The sequence below is a fragment of the Onychostoma macrolepis genome, chromosome 05 (assembly GCF_012432095.1).
Source record: "Onychostoma macrolepis isolate SWU-2019 chromosome 05, ASM1243209v1, whole genome shotgun sequence".
Classification (NCBI taxonomy): Eukaryota; Metazoa; Chordata; class Actinopteri; order Cypriniformes; family Cyprinidae; genus Onychostoma; species Onychostoma macrolepis.
In genome coordinates, this window is record NC_081159.1 from 43172101 (window position 1) to 43198836 (window position 26736).

Consider the following 26736-nt stretch of genomic DNA (forward strand, 5'->3'; position numbering starts at 1 on the left):
GACCAAATCATCCAAAATTAAATCATTAAATAAATATTAAAATATTTAAATAATTGTTAATAAAACAAAATTCTTTAAATTAATTATTAAATAATCAAACAACATGAATAAATTACCATTGTATTTTATTTTAGCATTCATTTGTAGGCTATTCATTTGTCATTTTTATCATGTTTGAATTGATTTTTTATTTAAACAGCTCGTGTCATTTCACTTTCATTGTTACAGATGTCAGCATGTCACTCAACAATAACAGGCTTTTACAAAGTTGAATTCTTGGGCTTTCTATTTAGTGTTTTTCCTTTCTATCTTTCTTTCTTTCTTTCTTTCTGTCTATTTAGTGTATTTAGGCACGTGCCTGAAAGGTGACGCCAACTAAAGCTGAGTGATAAACTTGTAACCCTTCAAATAAAAACATAATGAAACGTATGAAACATAATCTGTTATCTTTTTATGTCAAATTCTTAAAGGTAAGAAATAAATTAGAATAATAAGACACTATAGGGACATGATCAATCAAATTAAATCTGTATCAACAAAATCCATCTTTGCATTGGAAGTGGCATTTAGCCTTAGTCTATTTAAACAGACTGTAAAATACTCATAAATGCATTTACACAGCATTTCCAATTGCAAAATTAATGCAATGCAATTTTATAATATTAATTATTTAAATATATAATTTGGAATATATTTATATTTAAATTTAATTCAATTCAGCAGATTTGTTCAAAACTGCTGATTCATTCGGGAATGAAGAAAGTGATTCGCTTTATGAATGGTGCATTGAATTATTTTGCTCAACCGATTCATTCAATTCAAGGATTCGCTCAGTAATTTTTGCCTGTATATCTTGAATTTTGGGGCATAGTTATTCATTTTGGTGGCATTTTTTCCCCATGTTTCAATGAGTGTCTCACCCCTAATTCACCCCTAATTCTAAATCTGTTTGTGAAAATGCTATGAATATGTGAAAATGTAAAAGTACTTGTTTACCAAGGAGACATCAGTGTCAGTGAAGAGTGATGATGTGAGGAAGTCAGAAAAATCAAGGTAAAACTTGTGAACAATATTTTTATTGGGTATTTTCAATCAAGCTGTAATTTTGAGAAATGGATGCATTTCACCACAGAATGCTGTCAAAACAATACATGAGTTACTGTAATATGGAAACCTTCGCGATTTTCAGGAAATCTGATAAATGTTTACATATGTTTAAACAAATAATAATAATAATAATAATAATAATAATAATAAAACAGTGGCAGTGTAAGAAATGAAAATAAGGAATAGGTCCATAGGGCTAAATGTGCCAATAATAAGAAACACCTGTATACTTATTCACATATCCACATAACTTAAGGCCTATCATATAATCATCTTCTGAGATTAAATATTTTCTATATAATATTTTACTTGCTGGTACATTCATATTGATATTTTATATGCATACTGATTTACTTAGATTTGGCTCTGCTGAGAATCATTCATTTCAATGTATCATTATGGGTTTCACTTTATTTTGATGGTCCCTTTAACACATTCTATTGACTATAAGTAATGTTGCACCTACATTTGTACTGACTCTCATTAGAGTGTTAGTAGTGTATTAGTTGACTGGTAGGGTTAGGGTTAGATTAAGTTGACACATTCTTGCAAAGTTACTTATAGTCAGTAGAATATCTGTTGGGAGACCAACACAATAAGGAGTTAGTAGATATGAAGCAGACAGTCTACTAATACTCTCATGAGAGTTTGTTGACATGTAGATGCAACATTACTTAGTGTCAACAAAATGTTCAAAAGGGACCATCAAAATAAAGTGTTACCTCATTATGTTCTGATGGGAAATTTTACAGCATAATTTATCTTTTCATACAGGTTTTATTTTAAATTATCAGAAATACGTTAATGGCAGGTATGGTAACTAGCTGACATATGTTAAGAATTCAGCTCCCAAACCAAGCTGATAAAATAAATGACCAAAAAAAAAAAAAGAACCTTCAAACCCAAAGAAAATAAATCAATCCAGCTCCAAGCGTCATAGGGTTTTGAGTGTTCTGTCCAGATCTTCTAGTTAACAAAAACAGCTTGAGCTAGTCGTGCTGATTTTTCTAGAGAGGCGCCGTCATCAGTGGCATCCATGTTTATATAGTAAAACAAAAACATTTAGCACTTTTATCAAAAGCAAATTACAAATGAGGAATAAGTCTGCAAGGGCCAACAATAGTACAATACATGCTTTATAAAATGAAATGCAGAAGAGGAAGCTTTTTTAATGTTCAGAGAATTGAATGTTTAATTATTGTTATTATTATCAAATCTCTGGCAATGTTCATAGCTCAGTCTATTATGGAAGCTTATTTTTGCCACTGAATAAAAAATAAAAAAACGTCACAATTATACTTTTTTCTCTCAAATTTATATCCCACAATTCTGACTAATAAAAAAAGCTGCAATTATGTATGATATTATTAAATAACATTTTATGGAGTTTGGTGACATGTCTCATGAGTGAACTGAACACTAAATTACTTTGTCAAGTTTTAAAAATTTTTTTATTACAATTAATTTATGAATGCACAGTGATTTTATGACTATTTGTTGAATATACTAGAGCCGTAGAACATTATTAACAAGAATAACATCAATAAAACTAAAAACATTCAGTTCAGCAGTGACTTGTCATTTGAATCCATATTTGTCATACAAAATAAAAACAAGAATGAGATTTATGTACAAATAAACTGAATAGAGAGAGAGAGAGACCGTCACTCTGCTGTTACACATTACAAATAACGCGAGTTGCATAATCAGATTATTTTTTTCTAAGTAACTAGTAAAGTAACGCATTCGTTTTAAATTTACAAGAAAATATCAAGTTACTTTTTAAAATAAGTAATGAAAGTTACTTTGTTTTCCTATTTATTCACTGACACCTCTTCTGTCCCCATTTTGAGAAAAATCGGGAGCAAGTGCAGAGGCAGAGGCATTTTCTTCAGCTTGAGTCTTATTCATTTCACTTTTGGGGTGAAAGGGCCTTTACAGTTGCCAATTTTTTTTTTTTTTTTTAAATACGCAAGCCCAGCTCAGGTGACAAAAAGTAATGCAAAAGTAACATAATGCATTGCTTTCTATAAAAAGTAACACAATTAGTTACTATTATGTGGTGTAACGCAATATTCTAATGCATTACTTTTAAACGTAACTTTCCCAACACTGACCATAACCCTTTTGAAATTAAAACGACCATCCATTTCAAATAATCTGTGTCCAAAATACTAAAGTAAAAATATATAAGGCAGCTGTGTGTTTTAGCACAATTGATCAATCAGCTTTCAGGACCATAATAAGCATTTGTGCCTTTTGCTATCAAATGATTAAACAATTATTAAGACAAAAAATTAAACACTGTTTACTGTGAAATGACTGATATTCAGATCAGTTTATTCTATATTCAGATTCTCATTTGTCATTGAGGTTAATTATAAAGCGCCTGGATCCTTTTTTCCAACGGCCACCCGAATCTCCTCCAGCAGTTTCTTTTTGTTGTTTGAGATGTTTTTTCCAGCGACTTCCATAAGATCAGTGATCATCTCAGCGCTGTAAGAACTGTTAAAGGTGCGATACTTATCCTGCCAGGTCTGAATTTTATCTGCAGAAACAGTTACAGATTTACATTAGAATTTATTTCAGTGATATTTCCGATTGAATCAGGAAAACTTTTAAATCTAAACTTGCCTCCACAGTTGACCACATTAAACAGAGGGATGTGAATCACAGTTGGAGCATTTTTGCCTCTGAACACATAGAAGTCCTTCGGTTTGTCCTTGTCTTCACTGGGAATGTTGACTTCAGGGAAAGGGATGTTTAGTTTCTTGCATGTATCAGCAGCATCCTTCACTGTCTGCAGTGAAAAAAACATCACAGGCTTCATTACCAGCAAGCTTTTGAACAGGATTATCGGTGTAAATTGCTCTTATTTTGTTTATAGATCTAACGTACTGCCCTTCAGAAGCTAGATGAGAAATTTGCATGTTTCCTAGACAAAATAGAAACAATCATCCTGTTCAAAAGTTTTCACCCCCAATCATAATTCTTTCTTAATAAGCATCAGTGAATGTTTGTAATAGTTGTATGAATTCCTCAATTATCTTCATTATGAATAGATGGATCTCAAAGATTAGGGTGGGCATAGAGAGCTGGGTCAGTTTGTCTGAGAGAATGTCAGGCATGATGGTTTTGAAGGTCCGAACTGAAGTTTACAAACAAGATCCTTACAAGCAAGTCCAAGTTAAAGTGACGTGACATGTGGCCAAGTATGGTAACCCATACTCTGAATTAGTGCTCTGCATGTATCCTATCCTAAGTGCACACACACACCGAGAACACACACCCAGAGCAGTAGGCAGCCATTTTTGCTGCGGCCACTTTTGCTGAGGTGCCCTGTATTGAGGGTGGAGAGAGTCCCATGTTGACTGCACCATCCACGGACCTGTTTGTTCTGTATGCAAACTGAAATTGTTTCAGCAAGGGTCCAGTGATGTCTTTCAGACAGGCCAACACCAGTCTCTCAAATGACTTCATGACAAAAAACAGATTTTGTTTTTTTTGGGGACCGGGATGACAGTGGAGCGTTTGAAGCAGCAGGGAACTTCACACAGCTCCAGTGATCTGTTGAAGATCTGTGTGAAGATGGGAGCCAGTTGGTCAGCACAGACTTTTAAACTGGCAGGTGAAGCACCATCAGGGCCTGAAACTTTCCTAGTCTTCTGTATTTTGAAGACCCGGTTCACATCCTGTACACAGACCTTAAAGGGATAGTTCACCCAAAAATGAAAATTCTGTCATTAATTACTCACCCTCATGTTGTTCTAAACCCATAAGACCTTCATTCATCTTCGGAACACAAATTAAGATATTTTTGATGAGATTTGATAGCTCTCTGACCCTGCCATAGACAGCAAGGGTACTACCACGATCAAAGCAAAGAAAAGTAAGAACCAAGGTTATTTTCGTAAACGAAGACTAAAACTAAGACGAAAATGATTGATGAAAAAACTATTTCGTAAACTGAAATAAAATAAAAATGTCAAAATAATTGAAAAACTTAAATGAAACGAAACTAACAACAGTTATTGAAGAACTAACTGAAATAAAATAATAATTATCAAAAATAAATAATCGTTTTCGTAATCTCTCACCCCTAAGTTGGTGCTTTGAAGAAAAACAGACTGCCAGCGCAACATGATAATTAACAGAAAAAAAAAAATGATGATAACGTGCATCCTTTCTGGTAAACAATAGCCTAACTTTTGCCTAGCATCTTGTGATCACTCTGGCTTTTGAACAAATGTGCATAGGTTAAATCACATCATACACACGCTTACAATTCTTCATAAATTAAATCATATTCAAATATGAGCCTTTACTGTTAAATGCGATCGCCGTTATTATTGAATTTCATTAGTTCCAGTTATGAATTATGCGAGGCTGTTCACGGAAAAGTGAGCAAGACACCACAGTTACAATATCATGATTATGGTTAAATAAGAAAAAAGACATCAAATACAACCAAATTAGGCTACATTTATTTTCATATTAAATATCTCAACTCACATCATTAGTTATGACATTAAGTGCAACTTGTGTAGATTAGTCTTGACTGTTTCCTTTGGTGTATATTTGTATACTTTTACCATCTAATCAATCTCAGCATGCATTAATTTTGTGTCGCTAAACGTTTGCCTCACTATAAGGTTAAATTCTGCGTCTTTCTTTGGCCTTTGCTCTGGAAGTGATCTGTTAATTCTGCTAAACTTTAATCAAAACTGAAACTAAAACTGAAACTAAATAAAAATGTATTCACAAAATAAAAACTAAACTAAAACTAACAAAAATATTCATGAAACGAATAAAAAATAAACTGAATTTTATAGCAAATTTTAAAACGATATTAAAATAAAATGAATTTAAAAATTCAAAACTATAATAACCTTGGTAATAACATTGGTAAAACAGTCCATGTGACATCAGCAGTTGAATGTGGGGGTGGTGTCTTGTACATGGTGATGTTCCTCAGACCAGTCCATACTGATGCCGGGTCGTGGTTAAAAACAGTTTTTTTTCAGCTTTTCAGAGTAGCTTTTTTTTAGCCACACCGATCTCCTTTGTTAGTCTGATCCTGGCCTGGTTATACAAGAATTTATCCACACTTCTGTAAGCATCCTCTTTGGCATAACAAAGCTGTTTGGGTTTCCTAGTAAACCACGGTTTATTATAATTGAATGATAAGAATGTCCTGAGGTTGATGCACATATCCTCAAAGAAACTAATATATGAAGTTTCAGTCTCTGTGCGCTCGTCCAGATCGGTGGCTGCAGCTTCAATAACACTCCAATCAGTGCAGTCGAAGCAGGCTTGTAAATCCGCTCTGCTTCATTAGTCCATCTTTTAACAGGTTTAGCTGATTTCAGTTTCTGCCTGTAAGTTGGTATAAGATGAACCAAACAGTGATCAGAGAGCCCCAAATCTGCCTGTGGGACAGAGTGATAAGCATCCTTTATTGTGGTGTAACAGTGATCCAATATATTACTGTCTCTGCTGGGACATGTAACATGCTGTCTGTATTTTGGCAGTTCACGGGAAAGATTTACTTTGTTAAAATTGCTAAGAATGAGATTCTGGGTATCTTTGCTCCATTTCAGCTGTTACAGTGCTGTGCTCACACACATCTGGAAGGATGTACACATTCGCGAGAACAAAAAAAGGAAAACTTCCGCGGTGAGTAGAAAGGTTTATGAAGTTTATGAAGAATGCTTCTAAATCAAAATATGAGACGGCGCTCATCAAAAGGCCTGATCATGAATGCTCATTTAATTTGCGCCGCCTTTAGGGTAAACTGAACAGATTATTTCAGTGAAACTGCTGAACGTAATGAAGAACTCTGAAAAATGGCATCTTTTGATGTCCCCATTTAATAATTTACAATTGTTGTGGCATTTCTGTCATAAAGAAATGGCCAAATATTAAAGATTAAGTGGACATTTGAATTAAATGTTGTTTAGCCGAACGAGGATTAGATCGCACGGTGACATGTAGACGATTGTCGGGCCACTGGAGCCCTCTGTAGGTTGTTGATGTAATGTGTACGGACATTATATTGTTGTTTAAAGGGATGATTCACCCAAAAATTAAAATTTGATGTTTATCTGCTTACCTCCAGGGCATCCAAGATGTAGGTGACTTTGTTTCTTCAGTAGAACACAAATGAAGATTTTTAACTCAAACCGTTGCAGTCTGTCAGTCCTATAATGCAAGTCAATGGGCACAGAATCTTTGAGAGAAAAAAAAACATGCACAGACAAATTCAAATTAAACCTTGCAGCTCGTTACAATACATTGATGTCCTAAGACACGAAACGATCGGTTTGTGCGGGGAAACTGAACAGTATTTATATCTTTTTTTTATCTCTGATAAACCTCAATGTCTGACTGTCACAACATCCGGCGCGTGACACGTCAACCTGCTCTGGCACAAAGATATATATACATAGATGCCTCATTAACGACTGTTTCTATGGGATGCGATACGTAAGGATCTACGTATATATATATATATATATATATATATATATATATATATATATATATGTTCCAGAGCCGTTAGGACATCAATGTATGGTCACAAGCTGCAAGGTTTAATTTGAATTTATCTGTGCACGTTTTACGCATTTACGCTGTAGCTGTAGGCCACGGAAATATGGTTTGAATTTTAGCGGGACATGCTGGAATGTCCAGGTAGCTTGCAGTGTTGCCGATTTAGCCATTTTTGTTGCACTACCCTAGCAACTTGTTTTTCGAGCAACTAGCAGCAAATGTAGAGATTATATATATATATATAAAATATTTGACAACCTTTAAAAAGTGGCAAAGTGATAAAAGGCATGTGTTTTTTTTTCTTTCTCTCTTCTTCTTCTTCTTTTTCTTCCTTCTAACCACGCAAGGAAGAAAAAAATATTGAAACAACTAGCCAGCCAAGCGGCATATTGGCTGGTAACGTTGGACGTTGGGAGAGGTGCAGTACGCACTTCACATATGAATTAAGTTGTGGGTTGCACTTGTTTAATAATTGTTTATTAATGATGCATCTTAATTTTTGGTTTGTACCTATGATTGTTAATTATTTACTGTTGGTCCACTGTGATCAACAGTGAAACTTTATTCTTCCACTGTTGGTTTTATCCACAAAACAAAAATTAAACTTATCCATCTTATCTATCCGTTTATCAAAATGCAAGCTGTAAATTAAATGCAGGTAAAAATGCTGGTGAAAAATACAGAAAGTTTGAGTAATTCCAGTGTGCATTCTAGGCACTTTGCGTCATGTTTACATAATGACATTAACATCCAATGATTTCGCGACATCCTTTAACAACTTTTAGCAACAAATTACCTGCCTCTAGAGATGTTACCTGAAAATGATTTGACAACACTGGTGGTCTGACACAGTTTGGAAGATGGGTCTATTATTCTTTACATTTTGTTACTGTAGCAATAAAATTAGCATTTTGCGAATTTGACGAGAACTCTATGTGTATAAAAGCCAGGCCTACCATGAAAGGATCGCCGGCACTGAAATCCAGGGAAATGATGAGGTCAATGTCTCTTTCTTTTCTCAGCACTGAGAAGTAGGGTGAGTTGTTCGACAGTCCGGCGTCTATATAGTCTCTCGTCTCACTTTCCAGAAGAGCAGGAGGCACTGCTCCATCTAATCGATCACAGTGTGAAATGAGTCTGTTTATTATTCTCATTGAATTGCAAATTTTTAGCTGGTCTGTTCTCACCTGTCATGTTGTGGAGGAAGTTATATTTCCTGCCCCAGATCCACTGAGTCACGCATTCAAACATACCAATCCAAGCATCTGTAAAACAGTTATACTTACATTTTCTAAAGTTCCTCAATTCTTTAAACGATTCTTAGTTTCTTATCAAGAACCATTTTGGCTGTAGACTTCTTGACCTGACAGTTTCATTACAGGATTTTCAGACCAGTGTTTTTTTTTGTTTGTTTGTTTGTTTGTGTTTTAAATGATGACAAATATATAAATCTGGTTATTGTGTGTGTATGTATGTAATCCAGATGGATGGAAATGTTCTATGCAATTCAAATACATAAATCTTAAATGTAGGCCTTTTTTTTGGAAATTAGAGACAGTTCAACTTACCAAATAGCCAAAATTTGATCCGACCCCTCAAATTGTTGCACACATCCATGGTTAAATTCATTATATCAGCAGTTTCCAGTTTTTCAGTTGAACCAATACTGTGATTTGTGCCTCCAGAGAGGTCTGTAAGAAAATGCGACATGACAAATATGGGTAGACATGATTGCGTTATTATTACAAATAATTTTTTTATGTTACCTTATCCATATTTCTTATTTTCATAAATTACTTTTCATAATTGTACATTTTATATGTATATATTTAGCTGATATATTTTTTATTCAAAGCAATTTAAAAATTACAATATTTAAATGAAAATATAATGTAAATTTTGTTTTAGACAGAATTTCATATGTCAGAAAATAAAAGGTATTCTTCGCAAATCTGTGTCATTAAACAGCAGGCTCTTACTGTGATGTATAGGCCTAATGGTTTACCGTTCAAATTTCTTCTGATGGACTCATCAAGATGAGAAGTATCTTCGCCTTTCAAAACAGTGAGATTCATGTCCACAAGATCCATGAGCACCTGGTAACATCCATCTACGGGTGGGGAGATTGGAACATCATCTGAAGCAAACCCACCATGGACGGAGACTGATTCCATCTCTTTTTTAACCTCTTCATGTTCCTTCTGAGGCTGTTCTGTTGAATAGATATTGAATAAAGATGAACACACTGCAAAAAATCACTTTTTCCACTGTCAAATTTATGATGTTTCGATATCAGTTTTACCGCAACCAGAAGCAATTAGGCCATGGGCGTACAATACGCGGGACACATGGGGGACGTGTCCCCCCACTTTTAAATTAATGTAAAAATTTGTCCCCCGCACTTTTTTCAGGCAAGTGTGTTTACCTAGAGGCTTTCAGCGACCAGCGTCAATAAATCTATATTTAAATTCAAAGTGAAAAGATACTTTGTTTTGACATTGTATGACATTTTGTTTGTATCCTAAATGAGGCGATGTGAACATTACAAACTGTTAAACACTCTCGTGCAGTGTATGTTTCATTCATACTCGAAGCCAGAGGGCGCTCTCGGGCAGAAAGATCAAACCATACTCATAGAAGTAATAACTTATGACGTGCCAGGAAATCCTAATATGGACAAAGAGACTGTCCCAAATGGCACACTTCATGTGCACTTGTGGTCTTGCGGACTTATAATGGCCGTCTCATGTGCATGTCCGTTAAGTCCACGAGACTTTAGGGTGTCCCATTTGTCATTTTAGCATTCAGAAGTGTGCTCGCTAGTGCCCCCTTTGCAGCCGCTATTTGCCCTCGATGCGCACTTCTGCCGAGCCCGCACTGAGGTGAGCTCCACAGCAGACTTCTACCCCACAGTCAAAGCAGTATTAGGTCACAAAAGTTCAGACTCAGAGGAAAAGCGTGAGGGTTTAGAGTGCCATTTGGAACAGGGCCAAAGGCATCCAGCGATTGCTGTAGCTAAGCTCAATAAAAAAAACGTGAACATGCATAAATCTATGTGTGTTTTTCAAATCATCTCCAGGTAATAAAGTCACCCAATAATGCAGTGTTAACTGACATAGTGTAACGGAGGCCAGAGGGTGGGTGCTATAAAATAGCATTCATGACCGTTCACAGACCTTTTGAGGGGCATGTGCTAAAATCCTTTTTTTTGGTCACATCTTAATGGCAAATTAAATAACACAAAATAATAGCCTATTAGTCACTATTAATAACCATAATAATATAGTTTGAATAAAAAAAAAAAAAAAAAATATATATATATATATATATATATATATATATATATATATATTTATTTTAGCTATTCTGTTTGGTTTTATAAGCTATTTATTTGTATTATTTCGAGATTATAAGAAACTATAGCCATACTGTCACTATAGCATATCCAACATGTATCCGCCTAGCTGGCAAAAACTTGATACTGTTGAGGACTAGAGATGTTGGTCTCATGAAGGTCTAAAATAAGCCAGCAATGAAAAAATACTAAAATATTGTGAAAATTACAGTTGCAGTGAAAGGAATTGTACCAGAGCTCTCCTCTCCTAATCCTATATATATATATATATATATATATGTGTGTGTGTGTGTGTGTGTGTACACAGAATGTATACAGAGTATTACATTATGCATGATAACATCTAAAGATTTCACAGTGATCTGATTCTGTAATGTTTTTTTTTTTAAAGTTTCATTTAGTTCATTTAGCCAAAATCTCATTTTATAAAAGAGATGAAATGCTATTGTATGCACAGGCTGTTTAAAGGGTTAGGGGTTCCATGCGTTTTTGTAAGATAAATATCCATATTTCAAACGTAATAAACACTTTTTTTCTCACTTCCGCTGACTGTCGTACGTGAAAGGCGTCCAGGCATGACGTAGGACGTCGGCGTTGCGTGATTAGTGACGAACACGGAGAGAGAACAAAACAAAATGCTGGTCAAGAATTAGAAGTACAAACCAAGGATTTGTAAAGAAAAATGTCAGAGGATTTCAATATAAGCCAAGAGGAGACTGGTTTTCCTTTGCTAAAGTAAGGAAACTTTATATCTCAGAGGCGCACGCATGACGCATACATCCTACGTCATCCGCCGGAACAGCTTCCGCATACGACAGATACCGGAAGTGAGAAAAAAGTGTTTATTATGTTTGAAATATGGATATTTATCTTACAAAAACGCATGGATTCACTACAGGAGGCCTTTATTCACCCCCTGGAGCCGTGTGAGGCACATTTTATTATGGATGCGCACACTTTATTTCACATCTTCTGGACTGTTGTCAAAAAGCACACGCTTATCCAGATTGTAAGGCTTGTGTCAGAGAGTCACTGTCACCGTCGTCACCAGCAATCACGAGATCGCAATCACCTGAGTTCTGATCACCTGCACCTGCTCACCCTCATCAGCACTCCCATAAAGCACCCACGCTCTCTGGCATTCATCGTCCGGTCTACGGTTCACACACTGAACAGAAACCTGGCTCCTCTCTACACTAATCGCTCTGCTCATTGCTCCTCAGATCTCCCCAGCGAAACTCCACCGCTATTCCAGCGAAACTCCACGGTTACTCCAGCGAACTCCTACGACTACTTCCATTGCTCCCCGAACTCTCTCTGCCTCTCAAGGACACAGATACAATCCCCATTTCAAGACCCCCCACCACGTGCACGTATTATCTGTTTTCTGTCATTTAATAAGTCACATTCACCTCTCACTCTTGGTTCTTGGCTCTGTTTGTGACAGCTTGGAGGGGCCAGGACAATTTTTAATATAACTCCAATTGGATTCATCTGAAAGAAGAAAGTCATATACACTTAGGATGCCTCGAGGGTGAATACATCCCAGGCTAATTTTCATTTTTGGGTGAACTAACCCTTTAAGTGTATTGGCTATGACTAGATGGCAAATGCTAGCCCTCTCTCTCCAGTCCCACATGTCTCAGACCTCAAATACAGAGCCGATCCTCCCTATACACAGAATACGCAAGCTGCGTGGGGGCCCCCTTGCTCTCAAAGATATTTTAATTTTAGTTTCGTTTTTGAATTTGGTTAGTGGTTATGAAAACATGAATGATCATTTATTTTAATGTGGTGCACTAACACCCTCTCTACGTAAAAGTCAGTCAAATCATGTATCGTGAATGTCGTACAGTCTCTTGCTCGAGACAAAAAAAAAAAAACGAGTTGAAATCGCTGAAGAGATACTGTTTGTCGAGATACTGTCCCCGCACTGCTCAAATACATAAAATATGAGCCTTTATAGACATAGTGTTTCTCACGTAAAGAAAACGTTGGCTGTACTTATTCAAACAACAAGATCTTTATTTACCCTTGCAAGACTTCATTCAGCTGCTGTGGAACTCAGTTCATTCAGTCAAGATAGAGGGGGTGAATTATGAGATTTTACTGAGAGTTGAAGCGGATCCAACAAGATTTAATCACAAGCTCTTTTTAATACCTCTCACTGGCTAAATATTTGTGAAACAGGCAGACAAACACAAAGGGTGACCAATAGCATTGATGTATTGAAGAAGAAAAAAAGACACTTCGGAGTGAAAGGGGAAAGAAGGGTATATTTTAAGTATACTATTTTAAAAAAAGGGGGCCTACATTAAGTATATTTCAGTTCTCAATTTAAAATACTTAAATAAAAGCAGTAAGAAATGCTTTACCTTTCCTCATGGCCTCAAGTATTGTGTCTTTTTTTTCAAAGAATTCTGAAAAAAAAAAATAATAATAATAAAAATAAATATAAATAATATATAAAATATATATATATTAAAAAAGGATGATAAATAACTGTTGACTTTAAGCAAAATTCAGTCCTCAGAAAAAAAATAAAAAAAATCACCTTGTATCTTTTCCAAGATTTCTTCCTTAATCTGCTGTTCATCTCCTAAAGCGCTGCCGCAAAGAGCTGCAGAACAACACAATATCAACACACTTGAACTGTGGACATTTTGTAATGACTGAATTGCAAGTTTTTAAGAAGTCACAAGGATGTGTCTCGCGGCAATTCGTAACTATTTTATTAATTGGCAGCTAATTTGTATAAATCATATGAAAACTTAGGCCTACATTTTCAGAAAAAAAAAATAAGCATGATGGTCCACCCTTCATTTATTTCATATGAAATCGCCACAAAAGGTTACGCTACATTTTCCAGTTAGATCGGGTTGTCTGGACCGAGTCATCAATTGTTGAACAGGACTTTCATTTCTATTTGATCATTCATGTGTCATAATGAGTAAAAATAACACAATCACATAATATCATGCCATTGGTGTGTTTAAAATGTTCAGCAGCAACTATTGTTTTTTTAAAAACATTTTTATTTGTAATGAAGTCAGTTTTGACTAAATCAAACATATAATATAAAGAATAAAATAAGCATAAAAATAACACCCTATAACATAAACAGCCAGGCTAATTATTTTTTTTATGAAATAGCGTCTAATAGAGAAATCACAGAAACATTTGATATTTAGACTAACTCAGAGATCAGTGAAGTACAGTGTGCAATCAATGTGTAAGTTGATATTACAAATAAAGTGTTACAAATATTAAACTCCTATGTGACAGTTAGTTTTTTTTTACCTTGCAGGTACAGCATGTCAAATTCACCCTGATGTTTTTTCTTTGAGCCCTTGTGAAACTGGCTGCTAAAGCTGGAGGTGTCCACAAACGCTCCAGTGAGGGAATAACCTGCTTCATATGGATTGATTTCAAACCACTGGTCTGCAGACAGAAAACATGTCCATGTAACTATTGACACAAGCACAGTAACACTTTATTTCTTTCTTTCATACATCACATGCAGACCTCCATCGTTGCTCTCTTTGCTTTGCTTGTCGACCACTGTGTAGATGGGAAATGGGTCTTTATTGTTCTTGTTCCGCTGCTCTGTGAGTGTGTGTTCATCGATCTATAGAAAACACATTTTTGCGGCATCATGTTATTGTATTGTAAGGAGACAACTGTAAGACATTTTGTTTTTTCAATCACCAACAACATGTTCTCAGCAAAGTTCTCTTAATAAGGATCTCATCTTTTAATTATTTCAGAATTGTGATCAATTCTTTCTCAATTTAAAATTATGTTGTCCTATGGTATATGTCCTTTAAGACGCTTTTACAGACTGAAATGCTGCATTGCCATAACAAATAACATTGTAAATCTATCAAAGTTCTTCCACTTAAAGTTTTTAATGTTAAGTACTGCACATTTCTAACACTTGTTTACTCTCAAAATATTCAACCACAAAGCCCAACCTGTGTAGCCTAATTCACAAAACAAATGACTACTGTTATGAACCAGTTCTTTTTAGTGAGTCAAATAAAAAAGATTAGAAAAAGAAATAGTACTCAAATTCAGGAACACTGAATCAACATCATCTGACCACTGAGCTGCAAGATACAGTCGGTAAAAATGATAAATTAACCTTCTCTATACATCAAAATCAAACAATATGTTGATTCAGCTGCATGTTTTCTCTCAGGAGGTTTGGGAAACTCAAGGGAATCATTTTTATCAAACAAGTGTGTTTTTATAAACTCCTTAAAACTCCATTGTTACGCAGATGATACTCAGTGTTATGTTCCCTTGCACCCAAAGGATGTCTCCAGTCTACAGTGTTTATTTGATTGTCTGAGAGATGTTAAACAGTGGATGTCTGCCAACTTCCTCCAGTTAAATGAGTCTAAGACTGAGGTCCTACTCTTTGGCTCCCCTGCTTCTACAGAGGTTGTGGCCAGTATAATGGGGCCTCTATCTGGTAATCTTCATTCACATGTCAGAAACTTAGGCATTACTTTTGACTCTGCTTTGATTTTTGATAAACAGATCAATGCTGTGGTTAGAAGTTGTTTTTATCAGCTAAAGAATATCGCAAAGATGAAGTCATTCTTAACATTAAGAGACATGGAGTCTGTAATACATGCTTTTATCTCATCCAGATTAGATTATTGTAATGGATTGTACTTGGGTGTTTCACAGTCCCTACTGTCACGTCTTCAACTTGTTCAAAATGCTGCCGCTAGATTGTTAACTGGAACAAGAAAGAGGGAACATATTTCACCAGTGCTGATCTCTCTTCACTGGCTCCCAGTTAAATATCGTATCCATTTTAAAACATTGCTGTTTGTATACAAAGGTTTGCATGGACTGGCTCCGTCATATATCTCCGATCTCCTGTTTTACTGTAATACTTCCAGGGAACTTCAATCAACCAGTAGTCTTCAGTTGACTGTTCCAAGGACACGCCTGAAATTGAAAGGTGACCATGCCTTTTCAGTGGCTGCCCCACAGCTTTGGAACAATTTGCCATTTTATATAAGATCTGCTCCAACATACGCTGATTTTAAGTCTCTTCTTAAAACGTACTTATTTACTGTTGCATATGATCTCAAGTAAGCTCAGTGGTGTAACTGTAGTGTATTATCTGTTGCTGTGTTTTGTTTACTCTTGTATTTTGGTATATGTTTCAATTTTGTACAGCACTTTGGCCAACAGCTGTTGTTTTTAAATGTGCTTTATAAATAAATATGACTGACTGACTGACTAAAAAAAACTATGGGGAAAGTAGCTGTTTTTTGGCGAACTCAGCGATCCTCTAATCCCGTTTGGATAATGTGTCTGCGATTGCGGTATAATTATATTATCAACAACACTTCTTGTTTATTTTGAGTTTTGTCAAGTACAGTGACCAGCATGACGCGAAATCTTGAATACGATGCCAATCATGTAATCTGTGATAGTAGCTTTAGGTAAGAATCTAATCTTAAAATTAGATTTTTTGAGACAAAAAATATCTGAATATTTCATTAAAAAAAAAAACTTTGTTGTGAAAACCGCAATTAAAAAAAAAAGAAAAGTGAATTGCCAGTACTTGATTTAATTTGTTTTCCTTAATTTTAAACATATTATTAATTAATCATTAAAGTGATATTTTAGTGGATATAAGACTTCAATCTCAGATTCATATTTAATTTAATCAAGTTTAATTCAATATGGTATTTTTGTGTCATATTCTGTATTAATACAACTTGTCTTTTCTATAGAGTGCATGTCTTCAAACATTAAGACGATTACTTTGGGGTCCTCCTATGAAACTGTGCAACTCTTTTGCATATTCATGATACAAATGTGTATGTCAGGCTGTAAATCATACCACCTAATAATTTTCTAAATTATAAATAAAAATTAAACCTGTAAAATCCATCCCTGGTTATGAATATTTACAGACCTCTTTCACAAATGATGTGACGATCATCACTGCCCAGATGTCAGTCAAGCTGAAGAAGTCTTTCCCATTGTAATATTTCTTTAGTTTGGCCAGTTTGTCTCCCCAGCTGACTCCTGGTCCGCTGATTCTCTCGATGATTTTGTCTTTCACGGTCTCTAGTTTGGTGGACCAGTCTGGTTCTTTGTATAAGGAGGCCATGCACCTTCAGAGAAGAACATACTGCTCTCATTTTTGACATTCAACCCAATTCAATCTCTGTGTGTTTGTTGTTTCTCAGGGTTCGTACCAGGTGGATCCAGAGACTCCGCTCAGATAAAGGATGCAGTCCAGAAGACCTGCTTTATCAAGCTGAACCAGGGATCCCAGCAAACCCACCATGGCTCTTTGTCCTCCTCCAGAACCCAGTAATGCAATGTTTGGCACCTCATCCTGAAATACACACACCATTCAAAGCATCTGCTTCCACATGCTATCAGATGTATCATAAATACAACATCAGAGGGCATCCGTGTGCATCTTCTGAGTACAAAATGTATGCAGGTTTAATTTTTTTTCCCTGAATACAGCCAACGTAGTGCTTGCCATTTATTACTTTGGCAAGAATATTACACGTTCTTCCTGTTTTGTATCTATTACTCAGTGCTTGCATAAGCAAGCACATTGCGTTCTTCACAATAGTTGACAGCATAAGCACCTGACATGGGGTTAAGCTTCTGTTCCCATTCCAGTTACATTCGATGACTAACATAACTATAACAGTAACTCAGGCATGTCCAATCTTGCTCCTGAATGGCCACTTTCCATTTACAAATGTTTGTTGTAGAAAGTGTGAAAGCTACTTAAGCATTTATAGATTTTAGATCAAATAACAGAATGTAAAGATACCACAATTCAAATTTTGATTGTACTGAGCTATTTGATTGCAACATTGATTTAACTGTTAACATTACATTTCAGTTATTTTAAATGTTGTTTTAATGTAGAATCAATTTACACAGTCAATTTTTGGTTGAAATTTCAACATTAATTCAAAGTGATGATGAACCAACATTGCCTTGTACCATTATTCATTGCTATTAACAACACACCAATGCTTGCTACCTGGGAATGGCATCGTTTTTTCACAATGAAGAGAGTGAAATTGTTGCTTGACAGCTGATGTTCATCACCCAACACATCATTTGTATGCCATTTCAATATAAGCAGTTGGAAATATGAAGTATAACATAGGATGTTTTACCCGACTGCATTGAATCTGAAGCTTCTTCAGAGTTTGTAGAACAGTGTTTCTCCTGCTGGCTACAAACTCCTGCTCGCTCCCATTCAGTAGGGGTTTGAATCTCACCGTACCGCTGAGGAAGCCACAGAGACAGACAGACAGATCAGTGCTCAACTGAACATGTCTTATTTTATATATTTAGATATCAAATATTCTAGATTTCAATTAAATTAAATCTGAACTTTATTTTGCACAGTTTTTCTCAGAATATAGCAGTTTGTTGTAGTGTAATTGTGTTATTTTACTGCTTTCATGATTCTAGAAATCTGGGCCCGTATTCACAAAACATCTTAAGGCTAAAAGTAGCTCATAACTTAATGATTTAGGAGAAAATCTTAAAAATAGTGGACGTGTCAGTCCTAATTTTTTGCTCTAAGAGTATTTCACAAAGTGTTTTAGCACTAAAACTAGCTCCTAAATCTGTGAAACGTTAGGAGTAGTGAAGAGGACTCCTAAATCACTATAAGACCAAACCACAAACTATCCCAAAATGGCTGTTACCAGCAATCTGCCACGGAATATAAACATTTTAGCAGCTTTGTGAATAGGTTTTAAGAGAAAACTCTTAGCTAAAAACTTTTACTGCTATTTAGGAGAACTCTTAGTGGTAATATACAATGTTTTGTGAATACGGGCCCTGGGCAGGATTACATACCTTTCCTTGGGTTTAAATGCACTCATCTGTAAAACAAGAGAGTGAGTCAAGTAAATTTCTATAATATAAAATGAATATTTTTGAGGATATAGCAAATCAGGAAACTCTGTTTTTAGAGAATTATGATAAACCAAAGAAACAACAGAGTAAACGTGAAAAACATTAATGTTATGCATGCATCAAAGTAAACCTATTGTAAACAAAGTAGAAACGTGTGAAAAATGTCTTCCAGCTTAAAATGTAAGCACTTTTGAACTGTTTAACATTTAAATAATGTAAAAAACATGATCTGAAATATTTATTTACAATTATTTCATTCATTTTTAAATAAAATATATTTTTTAAAAATACAGCTGAAATACAGCCAAAAAACAGCTGATTACGTCAGATATCATTCAGTCTTGCATCTTTATAGTTTTTCGAGTCAGATTGCTAAATGTTCTGGATCAAAAACTATTGGATCAAAACATCAGTATATTTCAATAACGTTGTAAAGATTGTGATGTAAAAAAAAGAGCAAAACTTTGTCACACTGAAATATGAATCAATTAAATCATTTTTCACCATCATTGTATATTTTTATGCACTTTTGGTAGTGTGCGGGTCATTAATAAGGTTGTTGCATGCAATGTATAATGACACGAAACATCATAACCCTGATTTATATAAAGCTTTAAAACATTTACTTACTATTTCTGTAAATCGTGGGTCTTCAATGCCACACTGAAAACAACACAGCAGTCCTTATCTGACTTTCAGCCAGAAGATGCTCTTATATAGGGCTCTGAAACTACACTGCAAGTCTAGACATCACCCTGAGGATGATGCATGACTCAATCATTCCAAGAAAAGTGTGATATTTCTTTGTATATTATTTATATAGCTTCACATCACCTTTCCCGTGGTGGGAAACAGGTTGTTCTGATGAACAGGGGAAAGCCTTCATGCTCATTACCAGCAGAACATGTAGTATATTGTTGCATAAGAAAGTAGGCTTTCATGCGTAAAATTATGTAAGATTTTATCCATGATTGCATACATTGTCGTTTATGATGTGCCAGGGTTTGGTTTTGATTTCAACCGACAGATTTCAACTTTATTTTCAGGTAATGCCGTAAGAGATAAAATGTGAACCTTGACTGCAATGTAAGTTGCTTTGGATAAAAGCATTTAACAAAAAAAAAAAAGTACATTGTTTGCCAAAGAGACGTCAGTGAGATACATAAAATGTGACGTGTGAAGAAAACAGAAACATTAAAGGTAAATCTAACTTGTGAACAATATTTTTATTGTGTAATGTACATTAAGCTATAATTTTGTGAAATGGATAAAATAAAACACATACAATAGTTTTAGATTTTGCCACTGCAGACATATTATAATGTTTCAAATATTGTCAAATATTATGAATGTTTCAAATATCAGACATCCTATTCTGTGTTTTGACTAAAAATAATCATAAGTTCATAAGAGTCATATGTTCATGAATAGTCTACATACTGTAAGTAGCACTTTATGGTATTGACTCACTAAAAAGAACCAGTTCATTCTTCCTGATTTGACTACACTGGTCACACTATTGTGATGTGTGCAGCCTTTATTTTGCATTACACTGTACTTTTTATGTCATCACATTGAAGCAAATTTATACACACACGTTTTATGCACAGGGGTGGCAAAGCTTTTTCTTATGGACATACTAAACAATTCAACTGAAAAATGTTACATATTAATGAAGCCAACCAAAACAGCAGTGATGGAGGTAACGAATTACAACTACTCCATTACTGTAATTAAGTAGTTGTTTCAGGTACTTGTACTTTCGTGACTCATGAGTATATTTTTAAGTCTGTAATTTAACTTTTACTTCAGTACAAATTAATCAAATTATTCTACTTTGTGTAACAGGGTGAACGAGACGAGAGACGTGCGGATCCTTTTGCAAGCTTTTTTAGACAGAGACGAGGTCAAAAAACACAGGCAGGGTCAAAACGGCAGCAATCAGGTATGGCACAGGCAAAACACAAGATCAGTCCAGTGAACAGACGGGGTTGATCGGCGGCGAACATAATCCAGGGGCAAAACAAAGAGAGATAATCCAAATACATGGTAATAGTCCAGGCAGGGGCAAACAGTCCAAACGACAAGGCGAGAGAAAAATACAAGGCAGGCTATAAACTTCGGGAAAGAACAAGACTAAACTAAGCTAAACTAAGCTAAACTAAACTAAACTAAACTAAACTAAACTAAACTAAACTAAACTAAACTAAACTAAACTAAACTAAACTAAACTAAACTAAACTAAACTTTAACACGGGAAACACAGAATAGCTCCGTAAAGCAGCTACCACTAGGAAAGTGATAAACACATAACAATACTTGGTGATCTGATAGAGGAAGTCCAGGGCTTATAAAGTGTGTCTAATTGGATGCAGCTGTGTGTGTGTAATCAGTGCAATGGATGATGGGAACTGTAGTCCGGAGTAACATGTAACAGTCTGTGTAATGAGAGAGTCAATGTAATGGAAGAGCGACCTCTGATGGCAAGCGGATGGAAGTCCATGGACAGGATTCATGACACTTTGCTACTTTTAAAATCTTTCTGGGGTCCACCTTGATAGAATTCGCGTTCCGAGCCCCCTCACCCTTGTCGGGCCCTTGAAATCATCCCAACCTTCCTCTCCATTACTGCGGCCTTGTTGTTAATGGTTGCATTTATTGTTTGCACTTAATAAGACTAAGAAAAAACTGTTATTTATTTTTATTTATACTGTTTTTAATTCTATGCTGAATTTGTAGAAAGTAGTTCAGTTAGGAGGTCAAACACAGCTTCAATCAGAAGTTCTAGGAGCTCATAATTCATGTACAATTCAGTGTACAAAAGGTGTGACGAGACGCCTGAAATCATACAGGTGAGAAGCCAGTCAGTTGAGTTTGCGGCAAAACCTTTTATAGTGCTTGGATATCATTGTCTTTTACTGCATATGATAACCCATACTCAGAAAGTAAATGTACTTTGTCATTGAGGATATTTGAAAAATACTGTAAAAATCTCATCTCGTTCTCATTTTGAAATCTTGTGTGGTGCCATGTCAGGTCTCGTGAGCTAATGCTGCATTCACAGCATGTCATACCTGTCAACACAATGTTTTTCCGGGGAGTCTCCCGTATTTCACACCCATCTCCCGCCCCCCTCCCATTTGATTGTTTCTCCTGAGGAACTCCCATAATTTGTATGGCCCATTTAAACCTTGTTATATGAATAAAGTCAAGTCAAGTCAAGTCACCTTTATTTATATAGCGCTTTTAACAATACAAATTGTGTCAAAGCAACTTCACAATATCAAAATTGGAAAATAGTGTGTCAATAATGTAAAATGACAAGATTAAACACTCAATTTTCAGTTAAAGGCATTTCATTATTGAATTCAGTGATGTCATTGTCCAGCTCAGTTCAGTTTAAATAGTATCTGTGCAATCAAGCCGACGATATCGCTGGAAATGAAGTGTCCCCAACTGAGCAAGCCAGAGGCGACAGCGGCAAGGAACCAAAACTCCATCGGTGACAGAATGGAGAAAAAAACCTTGGGAGAAACCAGGCTCAGTCGGGGGCCAGTTCTCCTCTGACCAGACGAACCAGCAGTTCAATCCCAACTGCAGCAAAGTCAGATTGTGCAGAGGACTCATCTGGTTCCCATGGTCTTGTCCCGATGGCTGTCTAGGTGACGAGGTCTTCACTGGGGATCTGTCTCTGGGGTTCATCTAGGTGTCCTGGTCTCCGCTGATGTTCAGGGCTGTAGAGGTCGTCTCTAGGTGCTGACCCACGATCTGATCTGGATACGGACTGGATCCGGGTGGCTACGGTGACCTCGGAATAAGAAAGAAACAGACTAATATTACCCTGCAAACAGGCCTGCGCAGGGCTTCTGAGAATTTGCTCATTGGCAAAACATTGGCCCCTTAGTGCTGGCCCTGCACGGGCAAACCTCACTTAGCCCCCAGGAAGCCCTCACTAGGCCCACACATGGCCCGCACTATTAATCTACCCTGGTCCTGGAGATCTACCTTCCTGCAGAGTTCAGTTCCAACCCTGAGCAAACACACTTGTCTGTAATTACCAAGCGCTCCTTCAGATCCTAATTAGTTGGTCCAGTTATGTTTGATCAGGGTTGATCTACAATAGATCTGTTTCACTATCAATACTTTCCAGCTACTATAACTTGAGACTTCGGGGAAAACAGTTATTATATATCTGAAATGGATGCAGTCACCACATAACTAATGTCTGTATTGTCAAAAATGTACAGTAGTCAAAAGGATTTCAAATCAATTTATTAAATACAAAATAGAAAACATTCAATTCAGGTTAATACAGCTACACACAGCCAAAAATGTAAATACACAAAAGTACAAAAACAAAAGAAAGCAAACAAAGCAATGTAAAGTTCATACATACAAGTAACATCTCCGCAAAAAAACATGCAACTCCTTCCTTTAGACTGGGCATGAAATGACACATTTCCCAACCAGGACACAGCACAATTGTAAGGTCTGTTTTGGGTTCTGTTTTGGGTTCTGTTTCATGTTCTTGTTTTCATGTCTTTTATTTTGAAGTTTAGACACGGTTTCTGGTTGTTTCATGCTTCCCTTTCCCTTATGTGTTTATGCTATTGGTTCCCTTGTATGTGTCATGTTCTCATTGGTTGCTTTAGTCATGTGTCTTGTCTCTCATTGGTTTGTTCATGTCATGTGACCCTCATTGTTTGTTATAAGTAGCCATGTCGTCGCCTTTGTTCCTTGTTGTGTATTAATGTTGTAACCGGCTGTTGGTGAGTCTAGTCCGTTCATGCCATGCCAAGTCTCTCTCTGGTCAAGTCTGTTTCAAGTCAAGTCGGTCTTTGTTTGGATTTTATTTGTATCTTGGATTTGACATTTGTAAATAAACTGCACTTGGGTTCTTCACTACACTCGCCTTCAGTGGACTCATTACAGAATACACGACCATCCTACAGATCCAGCAGCTTTTCAAACACCAGATCACCATGGATCCTGCATCATGCCTCGTTCACCTCCGTCAAGGTAACCTCTCCATTGAGGAATATGTGGCTAGATTTTGTGATCTTTGCTACCAAGTTGACTTTAATGATTCTTTCCTCAAAGACACTTTCCGTTATGGACTGAGCAAAGAGATATCATGTTTAATGCCACGCAATACCCCTCATTGGACACTAGAACAATACATAGACTTTGCATTGCGTTTGAGTGGCTCTGATTTTTCGGTGGGTGTAGCGGATGAGGGACCCCGCAATTATGCAGTAAGCTCCACGTCAGTGTCTTCTCACATGAGGACTGTCATGTCGGGAATTGTTTGTGTCACACCTGAGCCTGTTCACAAAATGGCTGCCTTCAAGTCAAAGCCTGCTAACATCACACCTGCTGCTTCGAGGCCTGCTAATGTCACACCTGCTGCTGAAGGAAATGTGCCATTACTGGTCTAGCCCCTTTAAGAGCAAGCTCACTACCAAGGGACATTCCATGTTGGAGATTCAAGGGATGAGAGAGCTGGGAGAGTCTTCAGTGGCTTATCACCTCCATCCGAATCGGCCTTTGTCAGGTGGCGTTTGAAAAGGAATCAAAGCCAAGGTGTTCTGTAGTTGGAGTCTTTTTCATTTGATTTAAAATGGTACGTTCTTGTTGTATTAAAGTCTGCAACAGTGAATTACATGATAGAAAAGCTCAAACTCACCATGAAAAAGACATTTCAGGTCTCACACTTGAAAAAAAGACTAGACAACAAGAGGCGTCGCCGCATCGGATATGGCCTGGGTTGCAGCTGTGATGCACAAAATCATCATATTTGCCAACATCTCCGTTTATGTTCGTTTACCCTCGACATTGTCATAAAGGTAAGAGATGTTTTTTAGATGTGCTTATTTTCTGTTTTCTGAAGTAGCCAACATTATTTTCACATATTATTTAGGGTCAATGCTATTAAACCCAACCAGGGAGCGGGTGAGCAGAAACAGGTCATGTACCATGAAATGTCTTGCAATCGTTTTATGCATAGGTGTAAAGAGTTATTTTATTTCACTAACGTTACTGAAATTAAATATGGTTTTTGGGAGTGTGTACTTAACTCAAGTGTAATTTAAACTGAATACTTCACTAAAATACATTTTCTAGTGTTTCTCATTTTTATTTCTCACAATTTTAAAAAGTACTGACTACATTTTCATTTCATGTAGTTAGGCTAGGTGTGACTAAACAGTAAGTAGGAGCCGTTAAGCTGTTAACTGTCCTGTGTGAAATTATAGAGCGACACGAAAGTAAGAGCATTATTGTTTTTGTTTTTTTTATTGTCGGATTATCATACAGAATGACACCGTTTTGACTGTGATGGTGTCTGCATGAACGAGTGTTAAATACCTATAATTACGTTTCTTATTCTGATCACTTATATTGGGCACTTTTTTTGCATTTAAATTCTGACTGTTGACATTGAAAATTATGTATTTTTCGAGGATATCGGTTAATTTCTTGATTGCAAGAAGGAGTTGAATTTACAGCTTTAGCTATATGGAGTTTACACAAGACTAGATAATGATCTGATATATCATTGCTTTGCTGCAGAATTTCAACACCATTAACATCAATTCCATGTGACTTATTGTGATGTATAGACATCCACATTATTTTAAGCACTAAACAGTGTCAGAAATGATCTTTTCCATTACGAGACAATATTTTATGGAGGACCAAATCATTCAAAATTAAATCATTAAATAAATCATTAAATACTTAAATAATCGTTAATAAAACACAAAATTATTTAAATTAATTATTAAATCATCAAACAAAATTGTCTTACAAAGTTGAATTCTTGGGCTTTCTATTTAGTGTTTTTCCTTTCTTTCTTTCTGTCTATTTAGTGTATTTAGGCACGTGCCTGAAAGGTGACGCCAACTAAAGCTGAGTGATAGACTTGTAACCCTTCAAATAAAAACATGATGAAACGTATGAAACATGAAAAAATCATATCTTTTTATGTCAAATTCTTAAAGGTAAGAAATAATTTAGAATAATAAGACACTATAGGGACATTACCAATCAAATTAAATCTGTATCAACAAAATCCATCTTTGCATTGGAAGTGGCATTTAGCCTTAGTCTATTTAAACAGACTGTAAAATACTCATAAATGCATTTACACAGCATTTCCGATTGCTAAATTAATGCAATACAATGTTATAATATTAATTATTTAAAGGTATAATTTGGAATATATTTATATTTAAATTTAATTCAATTCAGCAGATTTGTTCAAAACTGCTGATTCATTCGGGAATGAAGAAAGTGATTCATTTTATGAATGCTGCATTGAATGGTGCATGGTGCTGTTACACATTACAAATAACGCGAGTTACATAATCAGATTACTTTTTCCAAGTAACTAGTAAAGTAACGCATTCGTTTTAAATTTACAAGAAAATATCTGAGTTACTTTTTAAAATAAGTAATGCAAGTTACTTTGTTTTCCTATTTATTCACTGACACCTCTTCTGTCCCCATGTTGAGAAAAATCGGGAGTAAGTGCAGAGGCATTTTCTTCAGCTTGAGTCTTATTCATTTCACTTTTGGGGTGAAAGGGCCTTTACAGTTGCCAATTTTTTTTTTTTTTTATTTATTTATTTTTTTTAAATACGCAAGCCCAGCTCAGGTGACAAAAAGTAATGCAAAAGTAACATAATGCATTGCTTTCTATAAAAAGTAACACAATTAGTTACTATTATGTGGTGTAACGCAATATTGTAATGCATTACTTTTAAACGTAACTTTCCCAA

The 26736-nt window shown here is 35.8% G+C and overlaps 1 protein-coding gene across 1 annotated transcript; it reads right to left on the reverse strand.

Moving 5' to 3' along the window:
• Positions 1-1077: 1077 nt before the first annotated feature.
• On the reverse strand, positions 1078-21581 carry LOC131540817 (cytosolic phospholipase A2 gamma-like). The gene is made up of 14 exons (XM_058776075.1): positions 21541-21581; positions 18202-18313; positions 17248-17390; positions 16962-17163; positions 14540-14642; positions 14315-14455; positions 13569-13634; positions 13390-13434; positions 9665-9871; positions 9228-9350; positions 8847-8924; positions 8616-8770; positions 3742-3907; positions 1078-3655 (listed from the first exon to the last, which is right to left on the reverse strand). Exons 1-14 carry the CDS (start codon positions 21579-21581, stop codon positions 3486-3488), a joined length of 1752 nt encoding a protein of 583 aa, XP_058632058.1. The 3' UTR covers positions 1078-3485.
• Between the last annotated feature and the right edge of the window lie 5155 nt (positions 21582-26736).